The sequence below is a fragment of the Balaenoptera borealis genome (assembly GCF_965194805.1).
Source record: "Balaenoptera borealis genome assembly, chromosome: 8".
NCBI classification, from domain to species: Eukaryota; Metazoa; Chordata; class Mammalia; order Artiodactyla; family Balaenopteridae; genus Balaenoptera; species Balaenoptera borealis.
In genome coordinates, this window is record NC_138865.1 from 69,343,773 (window position 1) to 69,365,199 (window position 21,427).

A 21,427-nucleotide genomic window follows, 5' to 3' on the forward strand; every position below is an offset into this window, starting at 1 on the left:
GGTTCAATAACTATTTTCACTAATGAAAAGTATGCCACTCCAATGAAAGTTTAATATTATATAAAATTTTTAACTATGAAATACCTTAATCTATAGCTAATCTATAACTAAACCTGTAGCTATAAGTTCATTGAGACAGTTTTTCTTTTTTAAGGACAGGAAAGTGATTGTGAAAACAATGAAGACTTACGTTGAAAAGGTGGCTAATGTAAGTATAAAAACTACATATTTCTTTTAACTATTTTTAATAATAAAATGTATTTATATCTATTATAGGAAATTTGAAGAGTTCAGAAAATTACCAAGAAAATTATTTGTTGTTTCATTTTGTTATAATCTATTTTTATGCATATGCATGTCTTTTTATATATTATTAAATTTACACAAAATGAATTTCTCCTCTTTTCATTTAACATTGTACTGTGGCAATTTTCCATTTTTATTAGATAAGTTTTGAAGACCTGATATTTAGTCTCTAGGTAAATTGCACTTCAGAAACTTGTTACCAATTTTCATTACCACCAAAACATAACAGAAAGTGAAACTTGTCTCTTTTTTTTTCTTAGATTAAATTTGTAGTGTGGTCAAAGAAAATTTTAGTTAAGTTTTATAATTCTTTGGAATCTTTTTTGGAGATGCTATAACAGCTTTTCTAATGAAATTGGAGGATATAAAAAGTGTTTTTTCTGAAGGATTAGTTGCCTCAAAAAATAGTATTTCTGTGTACTTAAATACTAAATAGTTTTCCATAATAATTCTAAAATATATGTAGTAGTAAGCATTAGTTTTCAGTTTTTGAACTGTTTTATATATTATGTTTTATAGCTTCTCATTTACAGATGACCTAAAGTTAGTGATATCAACAACTTTTCCCTCTGAAAAATCCAATAAGAACTACTGGCATCTAGTGAATACTTGATATAGTAAATGCTAATTCAAATTCAGATAAACTGGTGTTCTGTGATTGTATACATATCTGTTGTCTTCTGTAGGATTCAAGACTAGGAAGAGAGTTAGTATAAAACCACGTAGAAGGTAGCTAACTTGCCTGTAACAAAATGAAATAAGAGGCTCTCTAGTGAGGGGTTTTCAGAGTATGAGAAAATTTTATGATTCATAATTCATCATTAAGTAAATCTTTTTGTATAACATTTTAGTTTGAATATTTTAAATTAGAAATGAGTAAAAATAGAATGTTAATAGAAAGTTCTATTAGGTGGAAGGGAGGGATAAACTAGGATTTGGGATTAACATATACACACTACTATATAGAGTGGATAATCAACAAGGACCTACTGTATAGCGCAGGGAACTCTACTTAATATTCTGGAATAATCTAGATGGGAAGAGATTCTGAAAGAAAGATGGATATATGTATATGTATGACTCAATCACTTTGCTATACACCTGAAACTAATACAACATTGTAAATCAACTATAGTCCAACATAAAATAAAAATATAAAAATAAAATAACATCGAAAAAAAACGTTCTGAAAGGTATTAATAGTAAAAGACACTCTTTTGTAATAAAATTAGATTGTTTTAATTTTACAATTTGGTTACATCAACAGTAAATTTTTTAGAGAACCTCATCCCCACAAGGTATTGCGATGTTAGCAAATTAACAATTCAATGTCTTTTTTATCTCAAGGAGTTGCTTCTAAAGGGGTGAGATAAACTAATACAACCCATGGATTTGGTCTATGGGTTATTTGGAAGTATTTAATTTCCAAATATTAGGGATTTCTTGATATACTCTGTATTATTTCAGTCTTTTGAAATTTATAATGACTTATTTTATGGACCAATGTATGGTCTATGTTAATGTCTTGAAAAGAATATGTGAGTGTCATCCTCTATAAACGTCAGTTAGATCAAAATGGTTTGTAGTGTTTTCAGATCATGGATGTTTTTACTGATTTTATTTATCATTGTCTAGTTCTATCAGTTGCTGGGGAAGTGTGTTCAGACTTCCAAGTATAATTGTAGAATTGTCTATTTCTCACTTAAACTCTGTTCCACCTTCTGTATTCACCCTGAGATATTTTACGCTTGGGTGTGTTTCCGTGTGTGGGACTTAAAAAACCAGAAACCCGTGGTTGTGTACTATATGCACAACATTCTCTACTTTGTTTCCTTCATTTAATTCATCTCAGGGGTCATTTTATTTCAATATATATTCATCTGTCTACCTCTCTCTTGTTAATGACTTTATGATATTTTATTATATGACTTCCATAGTTCATTTAACCAGTCCCTACTATCGGACACATTAGTTTCTAGTTTTTTATTTCAAATAATTCTCCAGGGCATATCCTTTGTTCGTATGTGGAAGCATGTCTGTAAGATACCTCCCTAGAACTACAATTGCTGGATCAGAAAGTACACGCATTTTAAATTTTTAGTGTTGTTGTCAGTTGCCCTTAAAGAGGTTGAACCACTTTACATTCTCATCAGCAACATAAAAGTATGCCTGCCTTTCCCCAAACCTTTGCCGAATTAGTATATTATCAAGGGCTTTCACTTTTGTGTATAGGACAGGTGGGATATAGTATTTCATTGTTTTAATTATAGTCCTTAATTAATGAGCATTGTTTCATATGCTTAAAGCCATTTGTACTTCTCTTTGTGAACTGATTCTTCATGTTCTTAGCCCATTTTTAGTTGATTGTTGGTCTTATATATAGTAAAGATGTTAGACCTTTGTTGTTTTTCTCCAATTTGTTTCTAGTTGAGATGTTATTCCTGCCATATTCATCGGATCTGGCTCTGAATGAGTGTTGGCTGGTAGCAAAAGTCAAATCCCTCTTAAAGTAAAAAAAGATTTATATCATCATCTGGGATACTTAAAAGGAATATGCCACAACCTTTGAAAACTTTTTTTTTTTTAACATAAAGTAGAAGTTCTTTAAATCTTGGAACAATATCAGCATCATGGAAAAAATTCTATTATTTCAATAGTAATGATTGTGAAAGTCCGAATGTATATTTGTATGATCTCATGCTGCTCTACTTTTTGAAAGCAGTTGTTTTTATCTTATTCTCATATTCACTATATAAGTATATTCTTCTAGTTCTTTTTTTTTTAGTGTTTCTATTTTAATTATATAGGATTATTATAAAGAAATTGTACAATATACCAAAGAAAATGAAAAATTATTTGTAATCCTTCAACCCAGTGGTGACAGTGTTTTTCCTTCCAGGATTTTCTGTGTATGTGTATTATGTATATTTTGTGTATATAATTATATCTGAGTTTATATATTTTCTTTTTCATGATTGCAATACTCTAGTTTTTTTTTCCCCACTTGTCACTGTAATTTTCTTTGAGTTTAATTTTCAAGTAGCTATTCTTTAACAGGATACCTATTTTTGAGAGGTGTTATATTCTGATTAGTTTAAAAAAATGAGTCTCAGCTATTTAACACTGAAGAATGTGCTTATCTGTTTCTGTCTTTTTCTTACTCAACCTAGAATATAATTAACTAGGTCCTGATACAAGAGCACATTTCTTTGAATGACTTTTATCCATCTCCGTTATATTATGCTGGATACGTTGTCAGGGTGATAACCTTTTAACGTAACTCTTTAGGTGGAAGAAAAGGGAGAATCTGTGTATTTTTTTAACCTTTACTGGCTTTCAATTCCCACAGGGCCAATACTCCCACTTGGTTTTATTGGCGGCATTTGACTGTATTGATGATACTAAGCTTGTGAGGCAGATAATCATATCAGTAAGTAATTCACATAGTCTTGAATTTAAGTTAAATTGATACATCATTTGTGAGTGTGTAAGTTTGATTTCACACGTAGATGTGTAAAGACTTTGAAGTGTGTAAATACTTTCTGCCAGTATTTCTTATTTTTTAGTTGCCTTAAGCCTATTTTGGGGGGTTGCTTTATTCCCGTACAAACCATAATCCTGTTACTTGATTATTACTAATTAACGTTGCTTTAAATATGTAAAAGACTGCTTAAATTAGGGTAATGTGACTTTTTAGACCATGTAACATACTAAAAGAAAAATTAGCGATGCAGTGTTTAGATTTGATCGGAAATTTATTTTCATAGTAATTCTTCAGTTATTCAAGAACTCATGTCCACCCAGGCAGAAGCTATCCATGACCTTTTTTCTCTCCCTTTGGAGAAACTAGCTCTGCATAGCTTATCAATACATCTGTCCTGACTTGAACTGGAGAAGAAAAACTGATGAAGTTCACTCAATTGTGATGGCTTCTTAGAGACTTCATGAAAGCTGGTGTAGAGTTAGATTGAAAATTTTAACTAAAATTAGAATACTAGCTTCCTTTATTCATTTCAGCTTTTTAGCCTGGTATAATGACCATAAAGTGGTAATAATTGAATGCGGTTTACTTAACCCTAAATTTGCCTTCAGAAAAACTGTTCTTTTACAAAAACTTCACCCAAGTAAAAACTATATTATGAAATAATTTTCTTCTTTCTGCAATGACTGCCCCATTTCTGACTTGAGATTCTGTGATCCTGTTTTATTTTTCCTTCCTTTATTTCTAGCACGCAAGTTGTGTTAGGTGTATGATAGAGGTTTCGGGGGAAGGCGTAAGAAATTGCAGCATTGGTAGCAGGGACCGAACCTGGAAATGTTTTAAAAAGCACATAATCTGTATAGACACAGATTATTCATTTGAAAGTTGGTACACATGGATGGGGCCCTTGCAGAAATCTTAGTGACAAAAGCGACTTCCACACCACCTGCAGGGAGAAGCATATGGATGTTCAGAAAGAGAATTTACCTGTTGGCCTGTGGTGGTGCTGTGGCCTCTTTGTAGCCTATCTGGGCCAGTTAGAGCTGGGTAATTAGGAAAAATGTCCCGACTAGTGAAGGGATAGGAGATTTGTTTTCTCAGATGCCAGCTGTAGGTCCCAGTGTGTGAATTTCTCATGCCCTTGCTGTCATTTTCCAGCTTTCCCCTTGACTGTTTTAAGATTGTGATGACTTTCTTTGGGATAGGATTGTGGGAAGAAACAAGTTGGCAGGACTTTGATGTTACAAACTGAGTATTTTGACATGTTCCTTGTGACTTTATTACCCTTTTGACTCCAATCAATAATGATTGTTTTTCATTCCAGTGACAGAAATGTGAGGCCATAGATTAGCTAATGAATAAAGTTGTTTCATGAAAATGGAAACAGGCTGGGCTATTGAAAGCTTGCTTTTGTTTAATATTTTCATGACAACTAAAATTTGCATAACTGTTCCAAATGGATTTTAAGAGAAACCAAACTTCCTTCAGGATTTGCCACAATTGTCTGCTAGATTAATTTTTTCCAAAGATTTATCCCACTTAAAGTCGCTGTTGAAACAGTTTTAATTCCTTGTGCTTATCAGTTTGATTCCCACAACTGTTTAACCCACATTCCTAGTGACTTTCTCATACTTAGGGCAACTTTCCCTGAGAATGGCCTCATTTGCTGATGTCTTGCCTCTAGCTGACAAATGCTCAACGGGTTTTGTGTATCATTAAACTATGTAGCCAGTGATAAAATTATGGAATGCTAATTGCTCTTGCATTTTCCCCCGCCATCCACCACAAAACCTGTTGCAGTATGCAGTGCTTGTTAAAAATACCCAAGAAAGCTTAATGTTGCAAAACATTCTGTTCAGGGTAACCAGATTCCTGCAAATGTCAGGTTGAAATCACAGCCTGGTCAGTTGAGCCCTCACCTTTCAAAATGGATACACACTGTTTCCCACTTACTTTACTTTCTAAAATAAACATACTTATAAAATCCGATCCTGGAATTGTTGGTATGACGCAACTGCTTTGACAGCAGTGATCCTCTAAAAAGGAAGTAAGTGCACTGGCCAGTTGCTCTTTGAGAGTGAATATTGATACATACTTTGAAGTGTAGTATCTTTAAGATGCTATACAGAAGATATAAAGAATCATAACAGTGAACACCCAGCCTCCCACCTGATCGGGCAGGAAGAAGTAAAACTTGCCAAATACAGTTGAAGTTCAAGCCCTTTGTGTACTTTCTTTTTTTTTTTTTTTTTTGCATATCCTTGTACCCGCCCCCCCCACCCCCGCTGTGATGGATTGGTGCTTATTATTTGCATGCATTCCCTTATCCTTTTGCTATATGTAGATGTTTATGGTATTATTTTGCATGTTTACAGATTCTATATAAGTGATGTGTTTTCTCCTGCAACTTGCTTTTTCCTTTTGGCATATGTTTGTGAGTCATCATCAAGGGTCAGGAAGCTTTTTTAATAAAGGGTCAGATAGTAATTATTTTAGGGTTTGTGAGTCGTGTATGGTCTCTGTCGCATATTCTTGTTTGCTTTGTTCTTTGTTTTTTGTTTAGCAACACTTTAAAATGTAAAAAAATATATATATATTCTTAGCTCACAGGATGTACAAAAACAGGCTGCTGGTTAGATTTGACCTACAGGCCATGGTTTACCCACCGCTGTTCTAAACCATTCATTTTTCAATGCCAAATAGTTTTCCACTCTATGAATATACCACAGTTGATTTTTCCATTTTTTCTGTTGATGGACATTTAGGTTGTTTATAGTATTTGTAACTTTAAACATTCATATTATTTTTTGCTATTCCAGATAATTCTGTAAGCATTCTTTTATGTCTCCTCGTTTCTCAAACGCATTTACTTAGCAGAACTGTGGGTTGCCAGATATGCTGCCCATATGTTATATAGAGTCGTGTGTCTGTGTTTCCCGCCCAGCCACTACAAAACCTGTTGCATTATGCAGTGCTTTTAAAAATAGCCAAGAAAATTTAGTGTTGCTAAGCATTCTATTCAGAGTAACTGGATTTCCTGAAATGTCAGGTTGAAATCATAGCCTAACAAACACTCCTTTTCTCTTTAAGACCAGGCTCCAATTCAATCTCCAGATAATGTTCTCTGATCTCTCAGCCAGACCTGCTCTCCCCGTTCTCTCAGCTCTTATAATTTTTGTCTTTGCCATCTATTCATTTAGCAGTTAATTGTGATCTGACCCAGGGCTTACAAACTCAGAAACATTCATTGACCAGGCAGGTAAATGAGTGAGGCAGGCCAGGTTGGGAGGGGCGGGGGGAACTAGAATGCACATGCCCTGTCCAAGGCGGTGGCCACCCTTGGCTCCAGCCTCTGGGAGTGTGAGCCCCATGGTGATAGATCTTCCAATTTATTTTTCTTTTTTAATTGTGATAAAATTTACCATCTTAGCCATTTTTAAGTATATGGTTAAGTGGTATTAGGTGTAGTCACATTGTTGTACAACCAATCTCCAGAACTTTTTCATCTTGAAAAACCAAAACTCTGTACATTTAATAACCTCATCCCAATTTTTTGAGTGCAGCCAAAAAGTTGGACTTTTGTATAAAATCACCGCATTTTTTAAAACAAAATACTCAAGAGGCTGCAGTCACTGCCGGTGATTTAACCTTCTTTTTACACTTCTGTTTTTATCCATTATTTAAATCTCTTATTTTTATTTTTAACTTTTAAAGAGTTCCTCTTGCCTCTTCTGCTAGATTTTAGCTCTTTAAGGTTAAGGTCAGCCTGTGTTTCTTTTTGTTCACACACAACCTTCCATAGAGGAACATGCACCACAGATGGGCATGGTGCTCAGTAATGTATGTTGCACTTTGCATTTCTTTCTTCCACTGAAAATGCATGTGTGCTCTAACCTTACTTCCAGTGTGCACCTTTCATTTTGACCTTTACCTTTCCCTTTTAAAAGAGGGTTGGCAAAACAAGAATGCCAAAGAATCTGATAAGGGTCCAACATAAGGTCAGAATGGCCACACATTTTCACAAGGGAGATCTTTTGTTCTTCCTGCACTTTTCTTCTGTTTACATACCTGCTTTAGAGTAAAGCATAAGGGGAAGATATTACAACAGTGGTCCTTCTTGTGATTTTCTCTAAGTAAGAGGGAAAGTGAATTGAAAACCTTTACATTTGAACCTTCATTGTTGGGGTTCTTTCTCTTTTGAGGATGCCAAACTCATGACTCCGTCAGCTTTATTTAATCTCCATAGTTAAAGATGCTGTATATTGATGGGTGTTTTTCATATGAAGATAATTACTTTATAGCAGTTTCCAGTTTACAGAGTGAATTTTCTGATTTGCTCCTGGTAGTGGCCCACAGGTCGGGCAGGTGTATCATTTCCTTTTGCAGATAAGGGAATTGATGTATAGAGAGGTTAAAGGATTTTCCAAAGGCTACACAGCTTGAACCCAGAGACCAAATTCAGCACAAATCAACAGCTCTGTAGCTGCCTCTTCCCTGTCTCTATGTGTTTTGACACTCATTGTTCTCCAGGTGATCATCTAGAAATTTCTCTCCTCTGTGTGTGACCCAGGTTAAAGAGAAATGAATTAGTACTCCATAAAATAGCATCAATCATACTGTTTTATTTTTTCCAAGAGAATGTTTTTGATGGTAGGAAACCAGGAATACAGGGGAGTTGGAGAATTAAATGATACCACATTTTTAAGTAAACATTTTTTAGTTTCATATGATTGTTAGTTTATAAACGTTGCACTCTTTTAAGAATCTTAGACCAACATAAGTGTAGATTCTAAATTCCTTAATTACAAACTGAAAGGTAGTAAAAGTTCAGTGAATTTGGGCACTAGTCCTTGAGTAGTATTTTTGCATGGATTTTATATGCATCTTGTGTTAAGGTGAAACCATTTCTGCCCAAGAGAGATACGATGCACTAGTCCTTAAGTGTAGAACCCACAGAGAAGATCAAGTACATTGAAGACTACATTGCTGGCTTCATGCCACCCCTTTTCCTCCTAGGCCAAGAAAAAAAAAAGTTAATTAAAAATAAATAGCAGCCATTCATAGTTCTTCACTACATACTCCCCCCCCCTTTTTTTTAAAGCAATTGTTTTAAAGGTATAAATACCCCAGAGGGTTTTTTAAGGGCAGCAAAGTTGTGGAGGTTTTTTAATGATTGTACAAATTGGCCTAAGCTATGTATCATTCTCAGTCTCTTCTTTAAACTGATTAAAGCATTTATCTTCTTTTATGAGTTGGTTAAACCTTAAATAAAGCCACACTAAAAGTAGCCCATATTTGTGGCACTAAATGCCTCTTTTTTCAAAAATGCATATGTTGGGTCTACTTTGGGTCATGTTTACCTTGAAATTGCAAAAGAGCTCCCATCCCCATGAAGTGATGTACATTTTTTTTCTGTCTTCTCCTTTAGTACTGAAATTTTAAGTCATTTTTTCTGAGTGGTTAAAATTTATATTGATTTTGAGGTGGTTAGATCTGTTGCACCTATTTTCTAGCTTTTTTTTTTTTTTTTTTTTTTTTTTTTCCTGCACTGAAATTACTAATCTCGTTGTAATCAGTAGGCACTTAAGAGAATAGCAGATCTGAGTATATCATCTCCTGGAGAATTCCTTTCCTTAAGAATGGGGTGTATGTTTTCTTTGAAAGAGACTAGAGTTGAAGTCAGAGGACCAGAGCTAGTGAGAGCCCTTTCACTGACACGCTCACGTCCTCCTGCAGGTCACCTCCCCCCTTTCTGGGTCCCTCATCTGTAAAGCTGGGTGGTTGGACTGAATTCTTTCTGTGACCCCAGCCAGTTCTGAAGAATCTCTGGTGTTCAGACACACATGGCTTTGAATAATAGGTTTGTTATAAGAAATAGGAATGTTAGAGAGGGAAAGACTAATGATTTTTCTGTTGAATACGTAGGATAAACGAATTTTTAAACAGTGACTTTTCTGTCTTTGCAAATATCACCAAATCTACACAGGAGCTCAGTTGGGGTGGGGATGACATTGCCTTTGTTCCTTAATCAAACAACTAGAAAAGGAGGTTACTGTTCTTGTTAAGTTGATTGGAAATGTCATAGAATGCAGTTATTTGTAACTACTCCATGGACTCTTTCTGCATTTATTTCCCTCCCCCGTCTTTTTGTTTTCCATGTGATACTTAAACAGCTTTCATTTGCCATGAGTAAGTAACCTAACTTTAAAAGCCTTTATCCACTTGTTCTATTTAACAGAGTTTCTTTATCTCCCTTCACATACATCTCATTAGGGAAATTCTAATAAGAATGGTCGTCATCAATGCTGCTGCTGGATTTAAGTGCAGCTGCAAATTAACTGTATCTGCTCAGTGGCCCCAGCAAGTAATGTCCCCAGTAATGGTGGCCTAAGAAATGTTGGTTACAATGAATGAGATAACTCCTTTAGATATGTATTTTTCAAGTCCTTGAGCTTGGTCGCTTAAACGTAAATGGATTGTTCAGTAATGCTAGTCCCAGTAGAGAGGCAGTTCTGTATTCCGAGTGTAAATTTCTTTGTGCTTTAATGAGACGACTTCAGAACTAGCTGTACATTTTTCATTAAGTACGTTGGGGAAAAGTTATGTATCCTTCTTTACCATTCAGATTCCAGTCATAGTTTATTTTAAGCATATAGGTTCACTTTTTGTTTCTATAATTTTACAGGAAATTATTAATTCCTTGCCTAACATAGTAAATGACAAATATGGAAGGAAGGTCCTGTTGTATTTACTAAGCCCCAGAGATCCTGCACACACGGTAAGAGAGATCATTGAAGTTCTGCAGAAAGGAGACGGTAACGCACACAGGTGAGGGACAGTAGACTAAAGGGCTTGGGCCCTTTATTCCTGTGCTCTGATTGTTCATTCATTTTGAGTGGCATGTGCGTCCATAAATCTACTCACATGTGTACACCTCTCATGCTCCCTCCCTCTCTAAAATTCCGAAGGTGAATTCCACTTTTAAGCCTGTAGTTTTGGCAGATTCTTAAAGTTTTTGTCCTGAAAAGGAAATGAAAGCATCATGCCAAAAGAACGCCTCTGAGGCCCAGCACATAGTAGGCGCTCAGGTGTGTGTTTTGCTTTATGTTTAAAGCAACTGGTACCACTTAATCAAGTATGCTAGGGAGCGGAATCCATAAAGTAGTCTAAACATGTGTTGTCAGATATTTTGTTATTGTCGTTATTTGGTTTGGGGTTGGTTTGAGATTTATTTTTTTGTATTACACAAGGCAAGCTTCACTTATTGAGTGCTCGTTCTGTGCCAGGCACTGTTCAGATCCTGGGGACACAAAGATGAAAGACAGATATCCCGCCCTCAAACTGCTTATCTACGTGCACAACAGAAATTAGACAACAGAGCGTGGCACAAACTGTTATAAGCCCTTAGAGATTTCTGTGATAATAAAACACCATATTTCCTTTGCTATTTATCTTACCTTAATTCTTCTTTCAACATGTTACCACAGTAAGAAAGATACAGAGATCCGCCAACGAGAGCTCTTAGAATCCATTTCTCCAGCTTTGCTAAGCTACCTGCAAGGACACGCTCAAGAGGTGGTGCTGGATAAGTCTGCATGTGTGCTTGTGGCTGACATCCTGGGAGCTGCCATTGGAGACGTGCAGCCCGCCATGAATGCCGTCGCCAGTTTGGCAGCAGCAGAGCTGCATCCTGGTGGCAAGGATGGAGAGGTACTGTGCTATCATGAGACAGGTGGGAAAGCCACAGTGGCTGCAAAAACTCCAATCACTGGGAACATTGCTATAAAGAGAATTTTAGTGATAATGAACTCACCTCATACCCACAGTACATTTGGAAATTGCGAATTCAAAACAGTGCTGTTAACACTCACTGTCTTCTGATGACTCCACATACCTGCAGAGGAAAAACAAAATCCTCTTAATGCTGTCCATGATTGACCCAGGCTGTCTTTCCAGCATATTCTGTGTTCTTAATTTTGTTTTGAATTTGCTGTGGACTTTTGCACTTCTTTCATTTGTATGTACTTCTTTTCTCAACCTCAAGTGCTGCTTATGTTTCCATTTTCCTACGCTCTTCCTGTAGAAAGCCTTATTAATCCTTCCAGGTCCTCGGAATCCTTCTCCGTGAAGTCTTCCTTAATTCCCTCTCAATCAGAAAGTCTTTGCTCTTTCTGATAGCTCCTGCCTATGTTATTTGGGCCTTGTGTTATTCTGCCTTGTATCTTAAGTTTCTTGGTTCATGCACTGGATATGTGCTAGGCAGTGGTCAACACCCCCCCACCCCCAAAAAAGAGAATACCATTTGGGGAAACACAATAGTTAAATAAATATGCACACAAATGATTATTTATTGTAGAATAGAGATACGTGCTGTGAAGGAAAACACCAGGTTCTATGGGATTATGTACAAATGGGAGCCAGCCTGTCCTAGGAGGACTTCCTGAGGCAGTGAAAGCTAAGCTGAGACCCAAAGGACTGGTAGCTGAGTGAAGAAAGAAGATTCTAGGCAGAGAGAAGAGCATGTGCAGCCGCCTTGGAGGAAGGAAGAAGCTCGGCATGTTTGAGAACAGGAGGCTCAGGGGGCTGGAAATCATTGAGCAAAGGGAAGAGGAAGGCAGAAGCCAGATCCTGCCCGGCCCTTGCCCCGCACTGGGTTGTGAGCTCCTGATGGACCCACATGGATGGGGAGCCCACTGTTTTCTGACACAGGAGATGGGGAAAGAAATGGGCCATGGATCTTAGAGACGCCCTGGCTCCTGCCCTCACAGAGCAGATCCTGTTAACAAATTGGGACGATGCCTGTGTAATGAAAGTCCCTCTGTAAGGACACAGGGCCTGTTGTCTCCCGTGCTGGACAAGGAGAGATCCTAGGGGGTCTCTGTGCGAACAGTCGGTATGGCCCTTGGAAAGGAGTGAGATTAAGCTGAACGATGCTTTCTTGGCCGGCTCATCAGGTAGTGCTCCTCGGGCATCACCTTAAACGATGATTTAAACATCATTCAGCATTAGGTTTTAATGTTTCTGCTGTAGTGTTATGTCCCATCGGTTTCTTTGCTCCTCAGAATGGCATATGACAGTCTGGAAAGTGGTTAGCGTGATGTTAAGATGAGCCTGGTGGTAGAGCTGTTCAAACTGGAGCTCACGAAGCTGAATGTGAGCTGCCTCAGTGACCACGTTATCCTGAATAACCATCTTCATTTCAGTCAGGGTTGGAGTAGATCTCTCGTCCCTCCAGGTGTAGTAGTCATTGTAGGTAAAGACCTCTTAAGCCTTTTGGAACTTTCAACTCGCCTGAGACTTTATCCGTATGTGGTGATATAGAGTGGATGAAAACAGCTTTTTAATTAATATGTTCTTGACCCCTCACAGCTTCACGTTGCAGAACATCCTGCAGGACATCTAGTTCTGAAGTGGTTAATAGAGCAAGATAAAAAGATGAAAGAAAGTGGACGAGAAGGTAGGCTGTGCAACTTGACCTTTTCTTGTATTGGATGTGGAATTTCAGTAATGTCTGGCATCCCTGAACTTTATGCCGGCCATTTGAGTTCAAATGAAAGTCTGTTGAGTTTGTGAGTAAGAAATGATTTAGTGGTTGCAAATAATGCTTTTTCCCCCTGGAAATTTGTCCCCTAGAATCCTTTCATTTTCTTTCCCTTTCCCACCCTCCCCCGCTTTCTCTCTTCCCTCCTCTGCTACTTCAGACTTCAAAACGGGCTTGTCCAGCGTTCTAAAATGCCGTTTTATCCTTTGAGGATGGTGAGAGCAGAGTAGGAGGGCCGGTTTGTGAGTATCATCATCGCAATTGAAAAGCATATTTATCTTTAGTTTTGAGGAGAGGATAAGCAGAAGAAAATTATCCTCATCAGAGAATTTTGAACTGGTGCCTATTTGGCATTGAAATATATATGACCAAAGAGCAAGCCAGTCCTTGGCACTTCCTGGTTTTTCATAAACCTTACAGCTGCTCTGTAGAAACTCAGCTCTCAAGAGGAGGACAGCATCTTTTATTTCTTGATGAGTGAAAATTTGCATATCATTCCCCTCTCAGTCCTGTCTTTGACCAGACCTTCTCTTTCTAAATTCAAACTCCATCTGCTATTTTAGCCACTAAAGAGGCTTCCTCCCACTGAGTTAAAACAGTTTGGGCTTTCTATTACTGTGTCTGAAAAAAGTGACAGATCATGAATTTATGTCTTGAGGCAAGTTGCAGTTCTAATGGCTAGTGAGGCAATCAGTATAGTAGCAGAACTGTCACTTCTCACTCTACCTTTAAGAACAGAGACTTGGGCCTATTTCTCACTGTAAATTTTTTATAAAACAGGAAGCTTCTGGTAATAAATTTTGAAGAAAAAATAATATATTGAATTATCTTTTTATTATTAAAAAGTTGGTGCATAGTTGAGCTGAGTTTATATCAGAAAAGTTGTCTTGCTTTTAAAATCCAAGCAATTTTCTAGTGACTTTTCTCCTTATTTAAATTGCCCTGGCAACCCTAAAACACATCTGTTTGAACTTGATGTATTTGTCATTTTCATGTAGCACCAAATGAGTGGCTAGCTGTCTTGGTTATCTATTGCTGTGTAACAAGCCACCTCAAAACTTAGTTTTCAAAACAACAGTCATTTGGTCGGTGTTTGGTGGAGCTCAGAAGCTCTACTCTGAGTCATCTGGGGCTGCTTGGCTTGGGGTTGGATTATCCACTTTCACAATGGCTGGCAGTGGCTAAGTCCAGCAGCCTTGGTTCCTCTCCCTAGGCTGTTGGGTTTCCTCACAATATAGTGGTTGAGTTTTAGGAGGACAAAGTAGGTGCATGGTACTTTCATGATTTAGCCTCAGAAGTTATTTAAGGGCAGTTGTACTGTACTCTCTTGATTAAGTCAGTCACAAAGGCCCACCCAGTTCGAAAGGAGAAGACATCAGTTCCACCTTTAGATGAGGGAGTGGCACTATTCTAGAAGCATACACAGACAGGAGATATTGTTGTGGTCACCTTTGGAAAACATTGTCTGCCTCACCAGCTGATTTCTGTCCCTCTTGAGCATGTGCCACGAAGAGTAAAATAGTCATAGGCCTCTTGGCTTTTAAAGGCTCCTCATATTTGGCTATCTTTGAATTTTATATGCTACCTACCCAAGATGTTTGCCTTTAAGATAGGTTGTCCCCACCTCCATCTGTACCAGATCCTAGTCTTCAGAATTTCTCCTTTGTCCAAGAGTTAGTTAACACTTAGATGGCACAGTGAATAAGATAATACACTCTGAGACCTTGGGAATCAGATGTGCTATAATCACAAAAGATGAGTCGTATTTTTGATGGGTGAACGAATGTTTAGTATTGTAGAGAGAAATTGCCAGGTGTACGCCAGAATAGTCATTTGACTGTTAATTGTGTTCACGGCACCTTCTGAGTGAGCATTTTCCTTGAGGGGAAACTTGATTTTAACCAAACACGAGGTGCTGCTGTCAAACATTTACTTCCTGAATAATTTTCAGGTCAGGGTTAAATCATTAAATAGTACAAAGAAATGCAAACATGACCAAGCGAGCATTTTATAAGAAGTCATTGTTTCTCTTGAGTAATTACTGCTAAACATAGCTGAGGATTTGGGTCAGAGTTGAGAGAAATGGCTGTATTAAAAACGTATTACATAAAGCTGAGCTAGAATTTTTAGTGTTAAGTGATACTGGGTGAGACCTCTTTATTAGCTTTCTCATTAAAACATGTTTCCAGCTTTAAGGGTAGTAGAGAGAGAGATTGGGAGTTTAAATCTTGGTATATGATGTTCATTAAGTTTATTTTACAGGTTGTTTTGCAAAAACACTTGTAGAGCTTGTTGGTATGAAGAACCTGAAGTCCTGGGCTAGTGTCAATCGAGGAGCCATTATTCTTTCTAGGTATGTAGAACGTGTGCCTTTTTCTGCTCAGGGCCCTCGTCCTCAGTGCCCGTGAGTGCAGAACATGCTTCCTTCACACACACTTCTCAGTTCTCATGTCTGTTTCCAATAGTCCAGCATTCCTGTCAGTTACTCTTGGTCTACACAAGTGTACCAAATATTAGAGAGCAAATGTAACTCTTTTCCATCAGTCCTTACAGTTTTTTTCATATGCCCTCTTTTGGATGGCAAGCATCATAAAATATGGCATTCACAAGGCATCATTTGACTGTTTCACCACATTTATGGTTTTGACCAAAGTTTACTTGTATTCTTTTTTAATGGATTAGTTTTGTTCCTGTGAAAACTGACAGAGTTGTTTTTCAAATCGTGACTGACTTTACTGACTTTGTTTTCAACTATTCTAAAAGGATTCGAGAAGCATTTGCTATTAAAGTCTACATGCTAATTAATCTTTGTTTCTAATTAAAATGATAGAAAACTGATGATTTGTAAATTGAGACATGTGCTTAACTTGTATATTGTTGTTTGGACATAGGTTGAGTTTATAATTTACAGGTCATTGAAATTTCCATGTATTCTATTCCCAGATAAAACCCTTTTATTAAGGATATTCATTTAAAAATAGATTTGTGTGTTGTTTTGAAGTAATCACTGTTGATTTTTTTCACCCTGCTGTGTTATCGAGATTTGGAAAAACAGTTACCAGTCTCAGCTTGAATTTCCCACAGTATTTCACATGCAAGTTACTATGCAATTTAATTTGTATATGTTCATAAATGTTGTAGGCATTTCTTCAATATATATTTTGATTTGGTACACATATACTCACAAATGCGTACATTCCAAATGGGCATTCATTATTTTTAGGTATATCAGTATCTCCAAATATATGGGTGATACAGATCACTAGTTTATTTCTCATTAAAATTAGCTAATTTTCCAGTTGATGTTGAACAGCCGGAGTCCATTAGCTGAAACATGAACTTTTTTGACATGAATTTCGTTACTGGGCATTTGGAATGTTAACACCTACTGACACATTATTTCATTACACTCAATTAACTAAAAATTCTGGCAATGCCGTAAAATTAATTTTTTTTTTAACATCTTTATTGGAGTATAGTTGCTGATTCACTTTGTTATACAGCTATATGTATACATATATCCCCATATCCCTTCCCTCTTGCACCTCCTTCCCACCCTCCCTCTCCCACCCCTCTAGGTGGTCACAAAGCACTGAGCTGATCTCCCTGTGCTATGCAGCTTCTTCCCACTAGTTAGCTATTTTTACATTTGGTAGTGTGTATATGTCAGTGCAACTCTCTCACTTCGTCTCAGCCTACCCTTCCCCCTCCCCGTGTCTTCAAGTCCATTCTCTACGTCTGCGTCTTTATTCCTGTCCTGCCCCTAGGTTTATCAGAAGCAGTTTTTTTTTTTTTTTAGATTCCATATATATGTGTTAGTGTACGGTATTTGCTTTTCTCTTTCTGACTTACTTCAGTCTGAATGACAGGCTCTAGGTCCATCCACCTCACTACAAATAACTCAATTTTGTTTCTTTTTATGGCTGAGTAATATTCCACTGTATATGTGCCACAGAACCAGGAAGAAATAGAAAATATAAACAGACCAGTCACAAGCACTGAAATTGAGACTGTGATTAAAAATCTTCCAACAAACAAACGTCCAGGACCAGATGGCTTCACAGGCAAATTCTATCAAACATTTAGAGAAGAGCTAACAGCTATCCCTCTCAAACTCTTCCAAAATGTAGCAGAGGGAGGAACACTTGCAAAGTCATCCTACGAGGCCACCATCAGCCTGATACCAAAACCAGACAAAGATGTCACAAAAAAATAAAACTACAGGCCAATATCACTGATGAACATAGATGTAAAAATCCTCAACAAAATTAATTTTTAAAGATTGCTCATCAATCAGAGCTCCCCTTGGGTGGGTTTCAAACATGAGAAGGATACTGTAGGTTTATTATGGAATACTCCTTAAAACGGGAATATGAAATATCTGAACATGAAGTATCTGAGGTTCTAAAGGGAAGTGAAACTGGCGATAAATTAATAATTGATTAATATAATAATTATTTTTATTTGGCTTTAGAATATTGTCATGTGCTTGTTTGTCAAAATTCTTTCCTTGTTTATATTTTTCTTTAAAACTCGTGCAGTATGTGTGTGTGTGCGTGTTTGTTTTTGTTTGTTTGTTTTGCTGAATCTTTTTTAGAGTAAGTGACAAAGTGTCATTCTGGGTGAAAAAATCAGCCTTGTATGCAGTCTGAAAAATAACTCAGGGAAGCATAATTCTCTAGCATTTAAATGCATGAGCTCTAGACAGACTGCCTGGGTTCCAGTCCCAGCTCACTGTGTGGCCTTGGGCAAATTATTCAGCTTTTCTGAGCCTTAATTTTCTTGGATGTAAAAGGAGATTAATAATAATCCTAGGTTGTTATGAAAACTAAATGGGATGATGCATACATAATGCTTAGCATTATGTCTAATGCGTGTGTTCAGTAAGTATTAACTGGTATCACTATTATGCACTGTGTGACTGTGTGTTTAGCCAAGGTTTATAAAATAAGAACACCTATGAGTCACAAGTCTATTGAGAGGGCACTTTACTTTTCAGCTTTGCAGGTGGCAAGCAATACTTGTTGCTTGTCTTCCACAAGCATGTCCTCCTCTCTGTGGACACAATGGAAATTATTGGGACCAGGGTCTTTCAAACATGCCAAGTGATTTCTTTCTGGGTTGTGTTTCAATGGTCAGCATTTAAACGTGGTCATGAGGAAGTTGGGGGAGAATAGGAAATTCGGCCCTGGGGTTTGGTGGTTGAGTGCCTGTGACTTGGCCCCTATTTAGAGAAAGGGGCCTACTTGTTGCCAGTCTGCAGAGCTCTGCTCACCTGTGATAAAGTACGCCAGCAAGGTCTCAGAGAGCAGAGCTGACCTCATTTTGTTGAATGACTCACACTGATCGAGTGGTTAACTAGGAGCCAGGCTCTGGCTAGGTGCTTCAGATACGGGATCATGTGAGCCTCAAAACACAGCCCTGTGAAGAAGGCGGGTTCTTTTGTTCCCATTCCGCAGGCCAGGAAACTGAGTCTTTGAGAATTTAAATAGCATGCTCTTGGTTGTATAGTTACTGAGTGGCAGAGGCAGGTTTCAAATCTGGGCAGTTAAGCTCCAAGGTAAAGCTCTTTACCCCTTCACTCAATGTTTTGGCAATAGAGTTCGGTAAGAAGGCCATTCATTAACTGCTTATCTTTCATGCCCCCCACCTTTCCTCGTGTACACCTATTCACGCATGTTAATTCAGTCACTCAGTGAGCATTTCTTGACTGTCTGCTCTGTGTACGTGGTGCCGTGAGATAAATAAAGCACAGGGTCCTTGCTCCTGAGCTTTTCTAGGTGGAGAAGGAAAGGTAGAATAAATGTAGTAAACAATTTTAAGGCAGGGTGTTCGTCCTAAGACAAAGTGAAAGCAGGACCAATTATGTGGTTTTAGAATATAGGCTACTAGCCCCCATCATTCATCTGATGAATGGGGAAAAAAAAGTATTTACAGTTACACAACTTGTCTCACAAGTCAATGAATTTTTTGTACTGTGTGCGAAGGTAGTATTTGCGGACAATCTAAGGGTTTTTTATGAAATTTAATTTTTTGTCTGTTAATTTTTGTCTTCTCTCTTCAGCCTTCTCCAGAGCTCTGATCAAGATGTTACAAATAAAGTCAAAGCTGGATTGAAAAGCCTTATTCCCACATTGGAAAAAAACAAAAACACCAGCAAAGGAATAGAAATGCTACTTGAAAAACTGACTGCCTAGGTAGAAACAGTTAAGAACAAGTTGGATTCATTTTTCCTCTTCTGTTTTCCCAGTACAGAAAAGAAGGGCTAGGGTCCGTCTTACTGGTAATTTGGGTGCTCTGTATATGTGTTTCTTCTTTGTATAAGAATCTATTTATAAAATGATGTCTAAAAATGGCCTTTTTAAGAAAAAAATCTCAGCCTTCTCTTTTATCTTGTTGAATAGTAAGCAAATCACAATGTAAAAGGTTTAACAGTCATACACAGTGGGACCAACCAAATTTATATAAAGTAGTTGCGTGCATTGATTCAGGGGAGAAGACATCTTCAGTGAACAGTAGTCTGAGAGGGCTTCATGGAGGAGGAGGAACCTGAGAGTTTCCTGCTTCAGAGGAAGGCAGGATGTGGTAAAGAAGAGCCATGGGGAGTCCTTGGCGGGAGCAGTGAGGTGCAGTCAGTGGTTTTGAACTGACCTTCAGGAAGGCTTGGGGCTTGTTGGGTACAGGGATGGGGACACTCTACATCCAGGACAGCTGCATTCCTAGCTGCCTTATGGATTGGGTGCCATGTTAGATTTTGTTGGAAACAAGCCACTCCAGGAAGTTAAGATTTGTAGGGGGAAATGTGCTGGATGAATTAGGGGATCATAGTGGGTAGCAGTGTTAAGGTCATTGTCACAGGGAAAACCTTCCTGTCTTTGAAACTGGGCCTTCCAAGTACATAGCTCCTTGTAGTGAGACTTTCTCTCTTGGGACTTTCCCTAAAGTAGTTGAGGCCTACAGGGTTTGAGTTAGAAGGATACACAAATTTGTTAATAGTGCAGAAGTTGGAATTTTTAAGTACAAGTAGGATGTTTGAATTTTAAAACTACACTTGGCTTCCAAGCAACAAAGCTTGGAAGGATTGGTAGACCTTGGAAGAATTCATAACCAGGCTCATGTAGCCCTGCCTATGAATACCTGACTGCTTTGGAAACCGAGCTTTGGGGCTTTCTCTAAGTAGCCTGCTGTAACAGGACACCCACTCAGGTCTGTCACTGCAATTACACCTCAGGAGAACGGCTGTGCCTTTCCTACCAGACCGCAGGGTCCCAGGACTACTCCCAACGCACCAGCTGCCAGGACGTTACCTGCTGCCCTCTCCTGCGGGTGCATTGAACCCTGCAGGAGCAAAAGAGCCGATGCCTGTGATTCTCTTTTGGCGTGGATTCTCCCCCCCGCCCCCCGCCTCCCCCCCCACCCCTACCCAGCCAGGTCTAAGGGTAGAGGTGGGACCCTTGGGGGAACTGGGGGTGGGGTGGGAGACAATGGGGAAGAGCTTGCTTTTGTTTGACTGATATATTGGGTGTTTGTTTTCCGTATAAAGGGCCCATTTGGAAAGAGAGGGGGACAGAAATTCTGCTGTTTGTTCCATCTGTAAGACTAAAAAAATAACATCCGTAGTTTTGAAAGTTAGAATATTATGAAGCATATAACAAGAGCAGAAATCCTTCTTCTGCCCCACTCCTCCACACGCCTGCCTTGTCCTCCCCACAAGCAACGACTTTCAGTTCTTTTTAGCTCTGCTAAGTTTTTAAATATATGATTTTTGTGGGTTAAAAAAAAAAATCTATCTGTTTTAGGCATTTTCTTTTAACTTCCTGTTATGGAAAAATACAGATTAAGACTCGTCACCACCACTGTCTCCCTACTTCTTTTCTTTCCATTTTCCCAGTAGAATTGCATCATCTTTGATAAATTGGTGTTCAGTTTATATGATTATGTTGACGTCAGTTGTTAAATACTGAAGGAAGTAGTCAGCTGTCATGACATTTCCTATACCATTTTTTTTTCCCGGAATGAATAAATTGCCTCATTTATTTTTATTTGCTTACTTTCCTACATTCCTATAATTAATTTTTCTCAAACTGTCCATCAGAACT

At 37.9% G+C, this 21,427-nt stretch overlaps 1 protein-coding gene across 5 annotated transcripts in view; it reads left to right on the forward strand.

Annotated features, from left to right (window-relative positions):
- The window catches only part of PUM3 (pumilio RNA binding family member 3), a 40,686-nt gene extending 19,505 nt beyond the window's left edge, over positions 1 to 21,181 (forward strand). For 4 of the 5 annotated variants that reach the window (XM_082404396.1, XM_082404399.1, XM_082404397.1 and 1 more), the window contains 7 exons: positions 155 to 208; positions 3,656 to 3,736; positions 10,473 to 10,615; positions 11,275 to 11,497; positions 13,157 to 13,244; positions 15,591 to 15,681; positions 19,393 to 21,181. In XM_082404396.1, coding sequence (XP_082260522.1) covers positions 155 to 208; positions 3,656 to 3,736; positions 10,473 to 10,615; positions 11,275 to 11,497; positions 13,157 to 13,244; positions 15,591 to 15,681; positions 19,393 to 19,525 — 813 coding nt within the window. In that variant the 3' untranslated portion in view covers positions 19,526 to 21,181. The remainder of the gene's footprint in view (positions 1 to 154; positions 209 to 3,655; positions 3,737 to 10,472; positions 10,616 to 11,274; positions 11,498 to 13,156; positions 13,245 to 15,590; positions 15,682 to 19,392) is intronic. The other variant, XM_082404398.1, reaches the window with a different exon arrangement.
- The last annotated feature ends 246 nt before the right edge of the window (positions 21,182 to 21,427 follow it).